The sequence below is a fragment of the Drosophila virilis genome, chromosome 2 (assembly GCF_030788295.1).
Source record: "Drosophila virilis strain 15010-1051.87 chromosome 2, Dvir_AGI_RSII-ME, whole genome shotgun sequence".
NCBI lineage: Eukaryota > Metazoa > Arthropoda > Insecta > Diptera > Drosophilidae > Drosophila > Drosophila virilis.
This window is the reverse complement of record NC_091544.1, coordinates 6,458,704-6,477,988: the sequence shown is the minus strand read 5'-3', so window position 1 is coordinate 6,477,988 and position 19,285 is coordinate 6,458,704. Positions and strand designations below refer to the sequence as shown.

Genomic DNA, 19,285 nt, shown 5'->3' with positions numbered 1-19,285 from the left:
AAAATTATTTCCGGTCTTCCGACATGCACACGCAGGCCAGAGACTACAACAAATTTGATAAAAAAAAACAACAAGAGAATGGGCATTTATTATTATTTTTAAGCGTTATAGTTTTGCTGCAAGCGTAGCATTTAAAAAATCATTATGATTGTCATGTTCAGGCTGGGACAACCGTTAGATGGACAGCTGTCGTTACTTTCGCTGTCCTCTCGGCGCGTGTATACGTTTGGTAGCACAATTTAGATGTTTATCAGCAATTAGGCTTAGCCTCAGCAGGGTGGGCGCAATTGTGGTGTGATTGAACGTTTTGATAAATCAATCCGATCATATGTAAATTAACGCGTCACATTTCTGTTTATGATGTCTGGCAGTTAAATCGCAGATTTAATTAACTCAACAGCTGTACGATGAGATCTGGTCACTTTCTATTTTAAATCTGTGCGACAGCATAGCATGGCGTTGCCACACCAGCGCATGTGCCAGAACGCAATAAAGCTTTCGTCGGACGCCTTTCAACACTACATCGGCCGCACGCGCATGCAATTTGCTGCTTGCGTTTATTTAAAATTTTAAATAAAACTTAAAATGCGGTTTGCACAAATTGTTGTGGGACCCGCTGGCAGCGGCAAGGCATGCTTAAAACATACAATTTTTAATTGGACCGGTGAAGATCTAATTGCCTTTTACAGTCTACATATTGCAGCTATATGCAACAACATGCGACGGACAGCAAGCGAAACATTCAGGTTGTGAATTTGGATCCAGCTGCGGAGCACTTTAACTACTCTCCGCTTGCGGACATACGAGAGCTAATACATCTGGATGATGCCATGGAAGATGAAGAGCTACACTACGGACCCAATGGAGGTTTGATCTTCTGCCTAGAGTTTCTCATTGAGAATCAGGACTGGCTCAAGGCGCAACTGTGCGGCGGCGAAGATGAGCTAATGCTGGGCGAGCCAGACGATGATTATATACTGTTTGATATGCCGGGCCAAATAGAGCTGTTCACGCATCTCAAGATGGGCAAACAGTTGGTGCAGCTGCTAGAATCCTGGAATTTCCGCATTTGCGTCGTCTTCTGTCTTGACTCGCAGTTCATGGTCGATGGCGCCAAGTTTATATCGGGCACCATGGCAGCGCTTAGCGTCATGGCGAACATGGAGCAGCCGCATGTGAATGTGTTGACCAAAGTGGATCTGCTGAGCGCAGAAGCGCGCAAGCAGCTGGAACTATATTTGGAGCCTGACACGCACAATCTTATGGGGGAGCTGACCATTGGCACGGGATTTGGTGAGAAATACCGGAAGCTCACTGAGGCGATTGGCTCGCTCATCGAGGATTTTAGGTGAGTGTCTGTAAGCTATTTTAGGGCGGGTGGGAAGTCTTGACGAAGCATATTTCATTCCTCCATCCTCCTCGAAGTCGCAGTTATAGGTTTCGCCCGTTCTTACACTGAAAATTTGGCCCATTTCTTGAAAATTAAGTTGATTTATAGTTAAATTCTTAAAACTGTTTTAAAAAACCTTTACTTAGCATGCAAGGAATGGTATATAACATTCCATATACCCATTATTTAAATTTGTTTATAAAATATTTGTATGTATATTTCAACTATCAAAGCTGGCCTTAAAGCAGCAAATGCACTTAATATCTATAATTCGGCACTAGATTCATGCCTTGTTCTTGCGCGTTGGATGAAATGGGTGTTCCATTTGGGAAAGATCCGGCGGATTGTGCTCAAATGCATTGATCTCTTGCATGCCGCTGTTGGCAATTTGCCAAAGCTCTGGATACTCCGCCTTAAAGGTGGAATACCATTTCTGTACCAGCGGATACGGCGATAAATCAAAGTCAATGGCTTCCAGGCACAGTGTAGACGATACCAATGCAAAGTCTGCAATGGTAAGATTGTCACTGGCTGCATATTTGGTGCCCAAGCGCTGCAGATACGTCTCATACACATCGAGCGCATTCTCCACCTTCTTCAGAGACATGGGCGTGCGCTCGTAGTCGAAGAATATGGGGGCCATGCTATGCGCCGAGATTGGGGCATAGTAGAAGCTCATGTTGAAGCACAAACGTTGATTGACCAGCGCCCGTTCGTTGGGCTCCTCTGGATATAGCGTCGATAGCGGCGCATACTTGTCGCACAAGTATTGCATAATAGCAATGCTCTCGGACAGATGGAAGCCATCGTCGTCCAGCACAGGTATCTCCTTTTGTGGATTCATCTGCGGACAATAAAATATTCAATTATAAAATCAATTTTACTGCTTCGATTTCTGTGTGTATCGTACCTTGGCATAGTCCGCTGTGCGGTGCTCCAGCGCACAAAAGTCCACATTGATTAGCTGATATTGAATGTCCAGGGCCTTGAGGGTCATTCGCACGGCCAGCGAGGGCGGACCATCGGATACGGCGTACAGCTTCATCGTGTAAATGGGTCTGTTTAAAATTATGCAAAAAAACAGAAAGAAAAAAAAACACGATGGCAAATGAGTATTTGTGTCTAGTCGAACCGGTTTCGTTTGTGGCCAACAAGCAAGTTTTCATTGGAAAAAGTGAATGTTAAACAAAAATCGTGTAGCTATATTGGTTACATAGGCGTATTTCTTGTTTTTGTCATTTATTTTATTTTTTATATCTCGGCATTTACCTAATTGGAATCTACTCCGTAAAATTGAAGTGCGCTCGCGCAGCTTCTAAGCCCAACTGAAGCCGAAAGCCCAAACCGTGGTTAATTTTCAATATTTGTGCAACATTTCAAGTTGTTTAAGTTAAGCTTAGTCGACCATCAATTGCCCTGTAAATAAGTTCGTCTAATCTGCAACCCGGCAAAGTGTCTATGCCGCCACAGACTCAACTTTATTTTTGATGCTATGCTTAACCCGAATAAAATTCTTAGTATGCACCTATTGTGTACTCATTCTTCTGATCCAACTAAACTGTACTTACTCAATGCTGCCATAGTTTTCCATATCGGTCACTTCCTCGACCACCTCGATAATTGCATCCGTGTTGTCCTCCTCCACAGTCATGAACTGCCCTTCGTCAGGTATGCCTGCATGCTCGTGATCCTCTTCCTCCTCGACGACTACGTCCTCCTCATAGTGCTGTTGCTCCTGCTCTTCTGCTTGCAACTTCTGCTTGGCCACATCTGCATTTAGGATATCTTCCCCTTTCGCTCTTGTTGTGGATGTGCTGCTGCTGTTGTGACTGCTGCTGCCTGCACTGTTGCGTGGCTTCTTATGGACCACAATGCCGTCGGTGAGATTGGAAACGTTGAGCTGTTCGACAGATAGGTCGCCGTATTCCTGTTTGATTTGCTCCAGAGACTTGCCAATGAAGTGCAGTGGTCGGAACTTGAGCTTTTTATTGTTCTTCTTGTTGATCTCGTTAAAGAGTCGTCGTTTAATATCGTCCTCGCTGAACGGATGACTATGGCTGTTGTAGACGCGCAGAACGCGTATGGAGCCGTCTTTTTGTGTCGCCGTCGATATGCGGCTTTTGCAATTGATCTCCGGATCGCGACTCTTGATGCACACCCAATAATTGCGTGAAATGAGGCCGCGATTCTTGGCATGATAGATGTAACCATCCACGCAAAGCATCTCGCTGCCCTTCGCCGAGCGTAGTGTGCAGATTTTGGTCAGATCCATGTCCGAAGGCGTTGCTGTCAGCTGCGTATTGTTGCTTGTGGGCACTGTGTTGGTGCGACGCTTACGTAAATTGGTCAGTTGCGGCTTGGGTGTCGCTGTGATGGGCTCGATGACCTCCAAATCATTGGGGAGTATTTCAATTTTGGCGCTGATGTTGTCGGCGCCATCGTCCATATACTCGACAATCATTGAAGCCGCCTTGGCTTCTTCGGGCTCCATTTTGATGCCATCAATGCCAATGACCTTTTTCATAACCACGTTGGATGGTGGTGACTGGTCTTTCGGTTTCTCATATTTGCCTTCCTGTTCTGTAAGTGTCTCTCCCTCCTCCTCTGTTTCCACCTCGTCCTGACTCTCAAACTCAACTTCCTCATTGCCAAGTGACTGCCTCCCAACCGTTTTTAGATTGCCTCCTCGCTTCTCCATTGCATGCAGTTTTTCTTGCTTCTTCTGCTGACTAATGCGCCGCAGTATCTCCTGCAGATCGGGCTTGTGCGTATGCTCGCCATTGATGCGCAACACCTGTGGCCCCTGCTCGACAGGATCTAATGTAACGCGAACGTGACAGCTTTGCTGTTTGTCGCGCCGCATGATGCACGTGAAGAACATGTGGCCATTTGCCCGGCTCTGCGAGTCGAAGTGAAATAGATGCCGATCCAAGCATAGCACCTTGCGACCCTTGGCCGAGGGCAGGAACGTGAACTTGGTCAGATCGGTTTCGGTTAGCGGATCATAGTTGGGTGGTGACACATAGTTGTCAATGATATCAGCTGCATTGGGCCATTTAGTCTCGTCATCGTGTTGGGGCTGATCCTGCTGCTGAACGGGCTGCACAGACTCGGAGGTGTCTACGCCATCCATGTTCATGTACACCTCATAGTTTTCCTCGCAATCTTCTATGATAATTGAGGCGACATCGTCACCTTTCATCTGCGACTCTAAACTCAGCTCGGGGTCAAAGTACTCCAAATTGGGGCACTCCTGAAGCACTTCCACTGTTTGCTCATCGTCCACCAAAAGAATCTGATGTCTGGCAAACATTTGCATTAACTTGTCCGCCGAATAGTGTGGATGTATGTGCGCATCCGATTCCATAACATGCAAACGATGTGCACCGGCTAGCGTCGCCTCCGTGCAGATCCAGGCGGTGCATTCAATGTCCCGCTTGCGCACACACGTCCATCGGTACATGTCACCCTTGTACGACTTGCCCGCCAGATAGTAGAGATGCCCGTCTATGCAGACCATGACGCGTCCATCGCGACGCCGCAGCATGTAAACCCGATCTCTGTCCTGCAACAATTGAAAGGAAAGTTGTCTAAATTTATATATCATTTCATGCTATGCTTTTTAAGGGGATTGAAATGGACTAAGCCCGATTCCTGCAAGAATATTTAAGCTTAAACAAAGCCGTTAACTTTACTCACTCTTCAATGAGATTAATCTAATACTCAAACTGATGCAAAGTTAGATACTTTATATATATATAATTACTATTCAAAAAGTTATTACTTTTTCCTTGAAATGAATGAGAAAGATTATTAATGAGGTTTTTAACAAGCGAAATAAATATTGGGGACGAGGCCAGAAGACGATTTCAAAACAAAAGGAAAATGTGTGAAAGAAAAAGTCTAAATCAATTAAATTGCGATTAACTTAATCAACTGATATTTCCTAAAATATAGATGGCAATAAATAATAAACTTTATCAGGGTTCAAGAGTTCCAAATTGCTTTAAACAATATTGTTTATTACAATAATTGGCATTGGCGCACACCTCAAAGTCCAGTTGAAAGGAATATTGAAGTGATTCGCTGTCTCTGCTTGTGGATATCCATTCGGGTGGATTAAGGCCCGCCGTAGCGCGCTCGTATAGGCGGGCGCGCTTTGGCTGGGTGGTGCTGTAGGCATCGTTCATTTTCATGTTGGATAGACGCTTGCGTTGGGAGACTTTTGTTATTTCGTGATCGCTGCAGCGTGGATGCACATGCTCCTGAATAACATCGACCACAACGTGCGTCGTCTTGTCCATTGTGTTTGGCACTATGGTGGAGATGCGGGATCGACACGGCGTCACTTTATCCTTCCGCCGATTGCATAGCCAACGATATGTGTTGTTTTTGCCAATGCGATCGAAATGATAAAGATAATCATCCACGCAAAGCATATCTACGCCCTTAGCGGAGCGTACCACATACACTTTGGACAAGTCCATGTCCGTTTGCTCCTCCATTGTTTTGAATTATAGTGCGGTTGTAAATTCAGGGTTTTTTAGCTTCTTTGCCGTTTTTGGTGTGTGCCCAAAAAATGTTGTATCAAAAATGAGTGTATTTTGCTCTTGTTGTTGCTGTTGCTTGGGATTTTTTGGGGTATTTTCGACACACTTGTTTGCCGCGCCAAAAATTTGTGTGTGTTGCACTTTTATGCTGCAATTGAGTTGTATTTTGTTTTATTACGTAAAACTAAGCTTTATTTGTAATATTAAGGTTGAGTTTATGCGCACATTTTACGACGCGACGAAAAATTATTTGCTCTAACCAGGGCTGGCAAAAATGCCGCGTTGGCGTTGCCACTGTGCAGCCTGTACATATACGAAATTATACTAAAGTTTTTATATATTTTGTAGTTTGGTGCGTTTTTTTCCACTGAATGTGGACGATGAGGAGAGTGTTGGTGATCTTTTGCTGCAGATAGACAGCATTATGCAGTATGGCGAGGACGCAGATGTGCAAGTCCGTGATTTTGATGAGCCGGATGAAAACCAAGACCGGGATCCGGATATGTAAAGGGTCTTCAAATGCAATGTAAATAAATTAAAATAGGTATAAATATAAAAAACAACATAATTAAAGCGTTTTTAAAGCATTAGCGATATTTATGTTTAGTTTAAAGCATGTAGCCCTGGTTTCTGTGCTGTTTTACCCACACTTTCCAACACTTTTATTAAGGTGTTTTTTTGAATGCGTAGCGTCGGATCCCATGCATATAAACAATAAAAATACTTCATGATATTCCAAGCAAAATATGGATAGTTCAAATGAAAATAGTATCGCCGCTTCAGCTGCAACGCCACAGGATATATCGACACGCTTAGCCGCACTAAATCGTTGGCAAGAGGAGCAGAAGCGCCTGTTGGAGGAGCGTCAAAACACTCAGCGCTTAATGTTGGGCTTGGAGCAGCGCAATATGTACCAAATGCTTGGACTACTGCACAACGAACTTAAGAGCAGGGAGAACGACATTGCTGATGTAAGTTTAACAGAAAACAATGACAAGCAAACTAAAGATCAGGACCAGGAGCAGTCATTTACCATAGAAATGCCGCGCCATGCGAACTACCAGCAGGAAGAGGATAAAGCTCAGCAAGAGTTCGAACTCACAGAGATTGCTACTGGCCAAATAAGTCCGCGACCAGCGAAGCCCAAACGGCCATTTCTACGCCGTGGTGATGGTCTAAAGCAGCGCTTTAAAGTTGATCCGGATAAATTGCGTCTTAACAATTTGCCGCGCTACAAGTTTGCCAATGCACATCCACAGTACCGCACGCCAACATCGGACAAACCGAAGAAACGTAGTATTTTAAAGACCCACAAAGAGTCGGGTGCTGTAGAGAAGGCAAATGCACAGCCTCCGCCTCTGCTATCGCTCAAAGAGCAGCGCTTTCAGCAGCTATTGATGAATGCCAAGCATGTGTGTAGCTCTACCCCGGATATAAAGTCTTCCTTTAGCTCGACCAACAATTCCAAATCCAGCGTATCGCCTAAGGTGCACTTTGTCGAACTTAACGAAGCAGAGCAAGCCAAAGGACAAACAGCTGATGATGAACAATCCTCCTGCGAGACAAACTCTAGTGCACTGGTAAACGTGTGCTGGGCCAAGGTGCTGGATACACAGCAAATAAAGCCTCCAGTGCTGCATCGGCGCACGGCCCAAATACGCGTTGAAAACGACGATAATGTTAGCATTTTTGAGTTGCTTGAACAGAAGGCGCGTGAGGGCAACATTGACATGAACTCCAGTTTGATACGCACATTCATGGCACGCAAGGAACAGCGACGTCAGGTGGACACCGCCGACGAGAGTGATCAGATTGTTATTACCGAGCAATTGCGCGAAATGCGATTACAGCCAGAAGTGTCTGAGGTCATCAGTGAAAACGATGAAGATGAAGATGAGGACGAGGCGAACGCTACCTTGATCAGGACGCCGCTAAAGATTGGAGCAGGAAAGACTCAGGTGCACGTGCGCTTCTCCGACTCAAATGAGACTCACGAATATTCAGATGAGGCAACGCTCGAAGAGGGCACGAATGTGCAGCTCTTTGAGGAATTTAAAACGGCGCTGTTTCAGGCTCTGGAACAGAGAACGGCTCAACAGACAAAGAACGCCGCTAGCAATGAGCCATTAACGGAAGAGCTACAAATTCAAGCGAATCTGGTGCGGACGCGTCTACAGGAACTAGAAACAGAAATAGCAACATTTAAAGAACAAAATGCGCAGCTGCTGCGGCTGAAGCAACAGCATGAGCTGGATCAAGCCAAGTGCGCCCAGGAGCATTTGGAGGCAATGGATCGTGTGCATGATGAGAAAATACAAGCCGAAATCTATTTGCATGATGAGCGCATGAAGATAGAGGAAGAGCGTCGCAAATTCGAGCAGCAAATGCGTCTTCAAAAGAGCAATGTGAATAGCAAAGAGAAAAAGGAGCTGGCGGCCCTAAAGCAAGAGGTGGAAGCCCTACAGCTGCAGCTCAAGCAAAAAGATCAGACTCACGTGTCAGCGCAGGCGCGACTTCGTGCTCAGCTGCGTGCCACCGAAAAGGAACAGCGCAGCTACAGGGACGAGATCGAACTGCTTAGTCGCGAAAACAAGCGACTGGAGCAGGAGCTAGTAAAGATCACTCGCGAGAACAACAGCAAAATGCTGCAGGAAATCAACCGGAACATTGCGCGCTTAGCGCCAAAGGTGGTAAGTATTTACTACCATATTGAAATGAAACGAACTCAAGTTATAAATTTAGCAGGAGACAGCGCTGACTACGGCAAAGCATATGGACGAGAATGGCAAACGCCAAGCCAAATCCATAAGTGACATATTGCAGGACTCGGCGGCGACCAAACAACGTGTGTCCAGTCGTCGCCACAGCTGCAGTCGTAGTCGCAAGAAATCGGAGCAACCGAATGAAAGTTACGCCTCGAGCAGCTCCTGCGATATTGACGAGGTTGTGCCCATAAAAGCTACAAAACCAGCCCCTGCGGCCCCAGTCGCTGTCGAAATAGCCGTTGCCGAACGTAACAACAGCAGCAACAGCGAGTTTAAGCGTGAAATTGTTAATGCAGACGGTAGTAAGGATATTTGGTATCCAAATGGAAATCTCAAGAAGATCAGCGCAGATGGCATGAGCGTGCGCATGTTGTATTTTAATAAGGACATCAAGGAGACAGATATACGCGCCGGCACGACCAAGTATTATTACGCAGAGACCAACACGTGGCACACTAGCTATCTGGATGGCTTAGAAATACTTGAGTTCCCCAATGGACAAACCGAGCATCGTCACAAAAATGGCATCATCGAGATTCACTTTCCAAACAATACCATCAAAACGATCGATCCCAGTAATACGGAAAAACTTGAGGAATGGCGATATGCGGATGGAACGCATCTGGTGCAGCTACGCAACGGTGACAAGATATTAAATCTGCCCAATGGTCAGAAGGAAATACACACCAAATTGAACAAACGGCGCGAGTATCCCGATGGCACTGTCAAGCTCGTCTATCCCGATGGCAGCCAGGAAACACGTTACTCCAACGGCCGTGTGCGTCTCAAAGACAAGGATGGCGTCCTGATAATGGACACGGATTATGCCAAGTATTAGACGTGTTTATCAGCTAGATATAGGTTTCAAAATATTAAATGCAATTTAATGTAATTAGTTATACGTAAAATAAATAAAAATTGTTGTCATTAATTTGTCGAAGGAATTAAAATGAATTTTGGACTACACCATCGGCGCCTCAGCAATTTCCAGATGAATATTTTTTAGTTGTCAATCGTCAGCCCGTTCAGAGTAAGAGAATATGATTCATGGAGCAGATCGGGCGTAGACGTACTGAACCTCGATTCTGCTCAATACCCAAGATAAGCCAAACTTCTGACATAGACGAACTTGTGAAGAGAACGATTAAGCCTCTCTAAACCCAAACCCTTGAATATCTCGTTTCTATTTTCCACAGCTTCATCAAACACAGAATGGTTGTTTGGGTGGTCGACAACACTTGCTCTGAAAGCAAGGAAATCGAAGCTGCAGTTCACCAGGGCAGCGCCCTTGATCCAGCTGATTGTTTAGAGCAAAGTGCTTCCTTGAGAGCAGATTTACATGGAACAAACACAACACAATAGTATCTTTAGGGTTTTATAGTTTCTTATAAAGGGTTTGGTGTACAAAACACTACATTCCTTAGTTTGGCAGAAGTATCCTAGTCGGCGTTCTTAGATTAAGTACGGGGGCGCCTTGGTGAATAAGCAGCCGGGCTCTCGGCAAGCAATCTTCAGTTTTCCATGTTGGAGGGTTTACTAGGAGAGCATTACTTTGTTTACAAAGTATTAATCAGGTCATATTGTAACAAATCAAAAAAAAAAAAACAACACACTTGTAATATAGTTACACTTATATTGAACGACTCATTGGCTGTCAAATGCATGTTGTGACTCGGAAAAGCTGGCATCGGTGTTATCGGCGGCTAGAGAAGAGGCTTGCAGCATCTCGGGATTATCCATGCCTTCAGCCAACATCAGCTGTTGCTGAAAGAAGGCTTCGTCCTGGTCAAACAGTTTGGAGGCAAATTGGACAACTTGCTGATAGGTGAATTCGCATTTGGCACGCAGTCCCCAACTGTAGGTAATCTTGGGATCGTCGTAGGGACTAAGCTGTGAGCGCTCTCGCTTCAGATATTGTTGTTTCACGAACGTATCCTCGATCAGTTTGGATATGTTTTCGCCAAAGTATCCATGCTCCTCGCGCACGTTAGCTCCCATCATGTCCAGCATGCCGTAGAGCTTGTCCTCCTCTATGTGATTGCCGCGCAAAAAGATGTACGTAAGTATAATGTAGAGCAACGTAAACTGTGGACGCTGGGCGGCCGTTAGTTCGTATGTGGATGCCACTGGTGCTTCGGCTATGCAAACGTATCTCTTGGGAGTTCCTTCAAGCTGGACAAGCCTAATGCCATAGCGTGTTTCGAGTAGTTGGGTGACTAACACAAATCGCTTGCTCAGCTCGTTCTTGTTATCCGCCAATGGCATCAAATCATTGTACTTGATTGGCACCTTATTCGCCGAATGACACAGTATATAATTCAGAATGGCGCGTACTTGGTGGTCTATCTCGATCTGTGGTGCTTCCGCCTGGGTTGGCATCGTCCGCGACTGCGAGTGCGTTGTATTGGTTCTCCGTGAGGCATTTCGCGAGGTGCTTGCCATTTTTAATTTGATATTTGCTTAAACTAATTTTTACTTGAGCGCGAAATTGCAAGCAGCTGCTAAAAATTGTCACAGGGTTGCCAACATTGCGGATTGCTGTTAAATGGGACAGTTGCCAAATGAGTATTCTGTTAAATGCAATCGATAACTATCGAAGTAAAAATTTGAATAAGCAACAAGCCAGGAACACTTTAATAATATATATGGTATTTTATTAGATTAAGTATGATGGCCCAAATAAACCGTAAAAATAAAGAGGCTCACACAATCTCTTTTTTATTGACCTTTTATATATATTTTATATATTATTTTTACGAACAATTTGAAACGCTTTTGTCTACTGTTATATCTCTGTTACATTTGCCAGATAAAATGTTAATTCAAATAATTTGCAGTTTTTTTTTTTTTAAATTCTGATAAATGTTTTCAATAATGCCTTGAACCGTTTTAAGTTCGTTGGATTGTTGTTTATTTTAAAATCTTATTGAGACAAGTTGCATTTGTTATTATAGTTGCTAGAGAATCTAGAGTTAAAATATTGTTTAAGCTTTTGAGGATAAAAAAAACTAATAAAATATGGTCTGCTAACATGAATTGAAATCTCTTGAAATACCGTTAACGGATTGATTTGCATGTCTAAGCCGGCTTCAAAGTGTGATTTATATAAATCCCATTAACCTTGCACTTACAGTTTTCACTTTGCGCACTTTCATTAACAATCAGCTCGTTGAAGGCATCAAAGTGTGCCAAAGTACTTGAGCACAGTAGCCCTTAAGTTCATCTAGATACTTTAACAATGGGCCTATGATTATTATTGATTAATTGCCGCCTACTGCTCGGCATTTTGCTAGCTAAGCACAGTCCAATTGCATTTCAGTTCACTGACGGTCGTCGGCTTAAAAAGTTCTCTAAGCTCAAAGGCTTTTCACATTTCCCAGCAATTGACTTTGATGAGCATTCAAATTGCATTTATCGCTGAAATTGTGTGTAAAGTGTTTTTTTAAATTAAAATGGCAAAAATATTCGCCGATCAGCAGGAAGCAAACAACTTTCAAAACTAAATGCGAATGACATGCACGGTCAACATTCACCCCGTCAGACAGACTGTCGGACAGACAGACAGACGGACAGACAGACAGACGGACAGACAGACGAGCGTAATGAAATTGAAATGCATTTTGTGCAGACACGCGCCCAGAGTGCGCCTTGGACCCGTCTGCCGGCTTTGGTTAAACATAGTTTATTGCCTTGAAATGTGTGTTTTAGTGAAAACTAGTTATGTACCTGTGTCTGGATCTGTTGCGACTGCGTAACTCTTGCCACACACACACACATGTTGTAATTGTGTGCAGGCGGAAAACTCTTGAGCACATTTTGAAACTGTTTGGCCAGGCGGCAAGCCTTTATTAATGCTCCATTGTGGCATCTAAAACAAAGTAAATTTTAAGCTCAAAAATGTATGCGTTTCTTTTGTTATCGCCTGTCAGAAATGGCAAGAGTTCCGTTTATTTGTGCCCTCTTTGATGCTCGAACAAGAACTTTGACTTGGCCAAAAATTAGCATATGAACGGAGAGTTCTCATGTTGGGCGAGGTCATAATTAAAATCCACCTAAAGTGAAATGTCACGAGCTGTACAATTTTGTAGAAACTTGCTGGCCACATGCATGAGTTAACAATAACAAAAACACAAACACACACACACACACACACACACACACATTTATAAATGCGTTGACGTTGGCTTTCTATACACACAGCTTTGGCTTTCAAAATATGCGCAGTGTAATGTCAACTTTGTCAGATACAAGTGCTTTTTTTTATGGCGTTTGGCTAATTGTAGTCAGCGAAGAAAATTTTAAAAAGAAAGTCAAGGTCTTTGGTAAGACTGCGACAATAAAATTGCCCTAAAGCTTTGCAAGCTGTAAAGGCCATTAAGATTTAGCGAATGGTAGACGGCAAGTCATTTAGAATTTCCATGATAAAGCGCAACGGTTTGACAAAAAACTATTAATAAATTAATAACAAAAATTCCAAAATAACAAAGAGCATGATTGAGCTCAAATGCGAAAGTCGTGGCTGGGATAGACTGATGGCAAAAATTTCTTAAATATATTTCTAACTTTTAATACAATAACTTGTTTTTCTTTGAAAAGTAAACTAAAACAAGTAGGCATGTGCAACTTAGGAGAGCTCGACTAGGAGATACCCTGCACGCTGCGATAAGCTGCTGTGATATATATTCTAGCTTCGTTCTTATACATACAGACGCGAAAAGAAGCAGGTGTGCTTCATCTTACCTTAGCCCCACACTTTTGCTGTCCGATCTTAAAATATTTTCGGGGCAAAACATTCCCATCCAAATGAATGTCAATAGCAAAGCCCAATCTACCCTATAGCTGAGTAAAATCTTTTGGATATGTTTACAGTCTGCAAGAATCTACATTTTATAATGGGCTTCTTTTGCTCTTAAAGGCTCCGAAGTATGCACTTAGAATAGGATATCAATAATGAGAAATCAATTTGAGCTGCGCTAGCAATAGGATCTATTCGACTTGTCTCTTGATATTGAATTAGAATACGCATACTTGTTTTGGATCGGAGATGCTAAATGAGTATTCCTAAAACGATTATACCCTGCAATGTATTCGATGGGGATAAGATAAAGTAAGACGTAAGTTGTGATCCATTTTTCATTCAATTTATACATGTGCTACAAGCACTTGAACCAGTCCACAATATCCGCCGCAGTGTTAGAAAAATATTCAGCCATATTAGCCGGCTGTTCTTGGCTTAAGCTGGTTGCGTGCTGTGCTGTGCTGTGCTTGAAAGTGGTCTACCTTCAGCGGGCTGTTTGGCATTCTTGTCGAACGGGTGTCAAGCTGCTCGTGAAGTGCACACGCGCCTCCGGCAACGGCAACGGCGATGGCAACAACTCCAGCCTCTGAGCCGGCATTTTGATTAGACGGCAAACGCAAATCGAATCATGACTGTGCTGCGCGACCAGTTTTGGAATTTGTGCTAAATATCAATAGGGTTAACAATTAACAACATATTTCCCATTTGCATTATTCATGCTGCCAACTCGTTGGCATAGCCAAATGTCTATAAGTTCTGTTCCAATTAAGATATTGCCATGTTGACCTAAATGGGCCTCAACATTTAATCAGTTTTGCTTGCCTGACTCACAGACAAATGGCTGCGCTGATAATCAAATTAGGCGCTTATCAGCAATTTTGCAAGGTGCAGCGATCAAAACAACAATAGCACTAATTAACGAGTAATAAATGTGTGTAAATATGTAAATGCTGGCGACCAAGTGCACTCGTGCATGCCAAATCGCGCATACGCACCGTGTGCTGCGGTACACAAAAGCCAGCGAACTGCATGTGGCACTGGGTCCAGAGTATTTTCTCTATTTAATATATAATAATAGCACGTTAAGCGGATTTCACATATTTGTGATGGCTACAAAAAAAGACCTGCAAGCACAGATTGTGCGCTGTGAATAGAGCTCAACGTGATATTGCCAAATCAAAAATGCTTGCAGAGTGACTAATTTATTAAAAGTTAGCGGATGAACAATTATTATATACTTATTAATGACCCGCACTTATCTTCTATTTATATACCAATACATGTACGCTTATTGACTCTCTTTGGCCAAAATATTTGTGGCTACATTTCGTGAAGGTCATCAAGAAGTTGTTTTTGTTTTCCTCGGGCGCTTGTTGCGGTCTGTGTTCGGGTTTTGCCTTCAATTTTTATTGCTTTTGTTGCTCTTGAGATTCACGATCACGCTGGCTATTCTAACTGCTTTTTATTTGAGTTTTATATCTAATCTATTAACGGAATGGCTCTAAAGTTGGCCAAAAAGGCCAATGCTTCGCTTCATAAAGTGTATTAATTATGAATTAAATACAATCCTATCTTAAGAGTCTAATTAAATGTTTGCTCCTTGCATATAAATCAGCGCGGTTTTTTTTTTGTGCCTGAAATACCCGCGCCATGCGTCACCTGGTTCTACCAAAAATACCCCACATAATTGTGTACGCTGGGCAAATATTAAACAGTTGCTCATAAAATTGAATTCGCTTTTTAGTGACGTTTTTTAATCAACTTTCGCAGCGCGTGAAGGTCGATTGACAACTTTTTTGTGTGTTTTTTTTTTCAACAGACTCAAATCGAACGTGACAAATGTGAATCACAGTGTTTTTTTTCTTGTATTTAGTATGCAGTCCTCAATTTTGTCGCCAACAGCCTTGGGCGAAAATTTGCATTTGAGAAAATATTTACCATAAATTGATTACATAAAACTTGGCCCGCTTCCTGTGTGAAAGCTTTCACAACGGGCACATAAAAGTGCAATATTTTGTTACTATTATTTTTTTTTTTAATGAATTTTTGTATCGCAACATTTTGGGCCATGTGATGCTCAAGCTGTGTCGCACACAGATCACTGAGGAGTCACGGCCATGGCTCACACTGGCTGGCTGGCTGACTGGCCAATATGTCAACGACTTTTGCGGCTGGCGTCAAAATGTCAAACGACTATTTAAATGACACTTTAAAGTGTTTGTTTTTGTGGGTCAATTGCTCGCTAAACAACTTGAGCTGGTTAAGGCAATGACTAAATTTGAAATGTATTTGTGCTATAAGAGCTTTTATTGTGTTTATAATATATGTAGTCTTTGGCATTGGACAAGCACACATTTGTACACCTGTGCAAATAATTTGATAGTTGTACCTTATTTAAACAAGCATACTTAACAGAACACTGTGGTGCGCTGAGGGAGGAAGCTAACCTGCCTTTCAGCTTATAAGGGCAGAAGTCGGGCTTATAAATTAATTAAATTAATATTTAATATCATGCATCATATATCATAGATATCATTGCATCGATATAACTGTGGTCATATTTTTATTAGATATTTTCGAAGTAAATTTGCATATACCCGTATTCTTTCGCAGCAGAGTTAATATATCTGAGCAAATATTACCTGAAATTAATTAGCAAGTGCTCTGTCGGGAGTGACCGACTGGTGGATACTTTGTACCGAGCTCTGAGCTGCCGTTGCAATTATTCTAGCTTCCTTCTATTCATACATATATATATGTATATATACAAACATAGAAACAAAGCACACGATTTATGATGCATCGATTCTTATCCATCTCGGAGAAACGATGCAAGCTTTCAGGTATTTAAAACAAACTAAATCTGCAGGTGTAATATCAGGATAAATCTTCCAAATTTGTAGCTCTAAAGAGTCTGAGATCGTCACGTTAATACGTAAGGACATGCAGAGCCAGGTGATGGCTACTCCGTTTTTTGATGTTGAACAAAAATATGTACATTGGGCCGGAAATGCATCTTTCTTCCTGTTAAATGAATTCCCACAAATCAATATATGTTCCGTGGCTATCAATTTTAAATACATTGGAAATATAACATAACAAATATTACCTATTTGTTGAGAAAAGCTTGTAGTTCATAATTATATTATAAATATTATAGAATATGAAACTTCCTCCTTTCACAAAACATACGAACGGTCTTATAGAAGTTTCTGATTCTCGTGCACTTTATAATGAATTAAACTGTCATTACACAAATTAAGAATGTGAACTAGAAAGCTCTCCCATATTAAGCTGTCTTTTATTTTTCTTAAATTTAAATTTAAGTCATTTTGAGTCATATTTTTTGGGGTCTTTTGTTCAAATTGTTGTTACTATTTTCCTAATATTAAACTTAACCATATAAAGCAACATATTTTGTCTCTAGCTATAAGGCTCATATTAATTTATATTTATTTGTTAGTATATGCTTGTTTATCCATCATTTGATTAAACTAGTCTCAGTAATTCGATATGCGTGTGATTTGCCATCGGTAAATCGCAAGAAATCTGATGCCAACGAAATGACTGCAGTATAGGGAAAGTTTAATAATAATTTCCTAGCATGATTAAACGAATTAAAAACACGAATTTTGTACAGAAATCTACATAGAAATGAGCCGAATGCCAAACCAAAAATATTTCCACATTACATAAAAGCGCAAGCAATTTTTGATGAGAGGCCAAGTATATGGGGATATTATTATTGTGAGGTTTTCAGAGCTGATGTCTTCATTTCGGTTACACATGAAAATTTGCGCGTCAAATCACACAGAGGTTTTTGTTATTTGTAACGCAAAGCCAAACCCGAATCATGAAATCAAAGTAATCTCATTTCGTTTGCTCAGGCCAAGCTGGTTGCAACAATTTAAAAGAGCTACAGATAGCAACAAATGTGTGGCTTCAATTCGTTTTTCGCTTTTCCTTATTTGGTCATTAAAAGCGTTTAGCTAATTGGTTTTGCAACGCAGCTAAATGTTTTGGGCCTCATTACGTCAATACTTTGCTTTTCGGATCACTTTATTTGTTGGCTAGTCGGCAGTTAAGTAAATTAAAGCCATAGTGAGATCATATACGAAATAATGTATTCGAAATTTATACTGCAATTTCGATAAATATTTATATTTATTATGCATCTGTGCATGTATATCTGATAAGAGCATTAAATAAGTGTACATGTAGCAATACATTACCAAATTAATTGATAAAAGTATTAGCCGTCTTAATTGAGCAAACCCGGGCCAGATTGAGCATATGGCCAAGCGAATGTGGCCGAATGTGTAGCAGCTGCTGTTGCTGTATGTGTGTGTGTGTGTGTGTGTGTGTGTGTGTGTGTGTGTGGTGTTGTCAAGTCGGTTAAGCGACATGCTACCAAAAATGATTGACAATCACTTTATAAACAATTTCGTTTGTGGCCCGTGACTCGGAGACTGCCAGACACCGCGAGACACCCAATACATTCGCTGCTGTTGCTGCTTCCCCATTGAAGTCGACGTCGGCAACCAGTTGCATATGAAAGTAAAAGTAAAGCAACGCAGTCGAAAACAAATGCATGCCTCAGACTATGTATGAAATACGCCTATATACACACACACACACACACACACACACACAACTGCACACACATAAGCAGCGTGCATTTTAATGCAGCCGAGCAGACATATACCCATGTCTATATAAACATGCTGCTACATATAAGTATAAAACAAACAAAAGCCAAGCTCAAGCAGACAGCGACACCGGTTGTGCCTGCAGACAAGTTGTTTGTATACGTATATATACATATATGCATATACATATATATATATATATGTATGCGAGCATTTAGTCACAAATGAAATTCGTTCAAAAAGGCCGCTGCGCTTGCTGGCCGAAACGCAGAGTCCTGATAAAAATATTGAAAGCCCAACCGAAATATATACGAGCCGAAATGTTTATGAGCAAAATGATATTCAAAGACATGACATCATAGGAACACAACGTTCTGCATGAGCCTGGGAATGGGAAACGGCAATGGGGCATTTCTTTGAATATTGAAATGACTCAAAAGTTGTCATGTGTGTTTCTGAATTTCTGCATCTGTTTGGAATACGTAAATAAAACTGTGTCCTTGCCTGAATGTTTTTGGTTGCTCGAAAAAGAGTTTGTTGCCTAAGTCATTCGTTTATATTGAGCGTAAACTAAGTCTTTCGTTGCGAATGTGCTTGAAATATTATGTTATATTTTTAATAGTTGCCGTAAGGATTATGTTGTCTAATTTTTAATATCCTAGACGTTTTTTTTTGTCTGTTAACCGTGACTCATGCTGCTGCTGCAACCTTTTCTGGCTAGCTTCTAGTCAAGCTAATATTGTTATTGTTGTTTTCTATTATGCTTTGTTCACATTAGTTATCTTTCAAAGCCATGTTCAGCTAGCAACTTGTTGCTACATTCAAGAAATGAGTGCATAAGTAAAGTTGCAACGTTTGTTTGTTTTTTATTATTCTTTGCAGCAGCAGCAGCAGCCCAAGATAAGCGGCAAAAAAAAAAACAGCAAAACACACAGCTGACAGTGTGACTAACAATGGTACCACAGTGCCATTGTGGCGCACACTTGGCCAAAGTTTGTGCAATAGCATAAGCGCATTTTGGAATTTTTGCATTTTTGCATTTAAAATTACAACCGCAACAACGCGAACAACGTGAACAACTTTAACGTTAACAGACACTGCTGCACATTTTCATGATAGTTGTGGGCTTTAGG

At 41.8% G+C, this 19,285-nt stretch overlaps 4 protein-coding genes across 6 annotated transcripts; 2 read left to right on the top strand and 2 right to left on the bottom strand.

The window, feature by feature from the left end:
* Window positions 1-485: 485 nt before the first annotated feature.
* LOC6630799 (GPN-loop GTPase 3) lies at window positions 486-6,513 on the top strand. The gene is made up of 3 exons (XM_002054619.4): window positions 486-630; window positions 690-1,348; window positions 6,289-6,513. The coding sequence occupies exons 1-3, from the start codon at window positions 586-588 to the stop codon at window positions 6,446-6,448; spliced, it is 864 nt and encodes a 287-aa protein (XP_002054655.2). The 5' UTR covers window positions 486-585; the 3' UTR covers window positions 6,449-6,513.
* On the bottom strand, window positions 1,499-6,201 carry gfzf (GST-containing FLYWCH zinc-finger protein). Of its 2 annotated transcripts, XM_002054620.4 has the most exons (4): window positions 5,440-6,201; window positions 2,959-4,955; window positions 2,301-2,448; window positions 1,499-2,234 (listed from the first exon to the last, which is right to left on the bottom strand). In XM_002054620.4, exons 1-4 carry the CDS (start codon window positions 5,893-5,895, stop codon window positions 1,674-1,676), a joined length of 3,162 nt encoding a protein of 1,053 aa, XP_002054656.2. In that variant the 5' UTR covers window positions 5,896-6,201; the 3' UTR covers window positions 1,499-1,673. The 2 variants fall into 2 exon arrangements, with proteins under 2 accessions (XP_002054656.2, XP_015026867.1); XM_015171381.3 differs by lacking the exons at window positions 2,959-4,955; window positions 5,440-6,201 and adding an exon at window positions 2,660-2,798.
* Window positions 6,514-6,610: 97 nt separating the features above from the next.
* Window positions 6,611-9,636, top strand: Sas-4 (spindle assembly abnormal 4). 2 transcript variants are annotated; one of them, XM_002054621.4, is made up of 2 exons: window positions 6,611-8,630; window positions 8,686-9,636. In XM_002054621.4, exons 1-2 carry the CDS (start codon window positions 6,687-6,689, stop codon window positions 9,541-9,543), a joined length of 2,802 nt encoding a protein of 933 aa, XP_002054657.2. In that variant the 5' UTR covers window positions 6,611-6,686; the 3' UTR covers window positions 9,544-9,636. The 2 variants fall into 2 exon arrangements, with proteins under 2 accessions (XP_002054657.2, XP_015027747.1); XM_015172261.3 differs by having other exon boundaries at window positions 8,683-9,636.
* A 688-nt stretch (window positions 9,637-10,324) lies between these two features.
* On the bottom strand, window positions 10,325-11,236 carry MAGE. Its single transcript, XM_002054622.4, has one exon. It carries the CDS (start codon window positions 11,145-11,147, stop codon window positions 10,350-10,352), a length of 798 nt encoding a protein of 265 aa, XP_002054658.1. The 5' UTR covers window positions 11,148-11,236; the 3' UTR covers window positions 10,325-10,349.
* Window positions 11,237-19,285: the final 8,049 nt, after the last annotated feature.

What these genes read in the sequence shown, in the direction of transcription:
- gfzf (XM_002054620.4), bottom strand. Translation starts at nt 5,895, where the DNA reads ATGGAGGAGCAAACGGACATGGACTTGTCCAAAGTGTATGTGGTACGC. An exon ending in GAAAACTATGGCAGCATTGA is followed by an intron (nt 2,449 to 2,958) that starts GTAAGTACAGTT and finishes AATTTTAAACAG; the next exon opens with ACCCATTTACACGATGAAGC. An exon ending in GCACAGCGGACTATGCCAAG is followed by an intron (nt 2,235 to 2,300) that starts GTACGATACACA and finishes TATTGTCCGCAG; the next exon opens with ATGAATCCACAAAAGGAGAT.
- MAGE (XM_002054622.4), bottom strand. Translation starts at nt 11,147, where the DNA reads ATGGCAAGCACCTCGCGAAATGCCTCACGGAGAACCAATACAACGCAC.
- LOC6630799 (XM_002054619.4), top strand. Translation starts at nt 586, where the DNA reads ATGCGGTTTGCACAAATTGTTGTGGGACCCGCTGGCAGCGGCAAG. An exon ending in GACCCGCTGGCAGCGGCAAG is followed by an intron (nt 631 to 689) that starts GCATGCTTAAAA and finishes TGCCTTTTACAG; the next exon opens with TCTACATATTGCAGCTATAT. An exon ending in TCGCTCATCGAGGATTTTAG is followed by an intron (nt 1,349 to 6,288) that starts GTGAGTGTCTGT and finishes TATATTTTGTAG; the next exon opens with TTTGGTGCGTTTTTTTCCAC.
- Sas-4 (XM_015172261.3), top strand. Translation starts at nt 6,687, where the DNA reads ATGGATAGTTCAAATGAAAATAGTATCGCCGCTTCAGCTGCAACGCCA. An exon ending in CGCGCTTAGCGCCAAAGGTG is followed by an intron (nt 8,631 to 8,682) that starts GTAAGTATTTAC and finishes TTATAAATTTAG; the next exon opens with CAGGAGACAGCGCTGACTAC.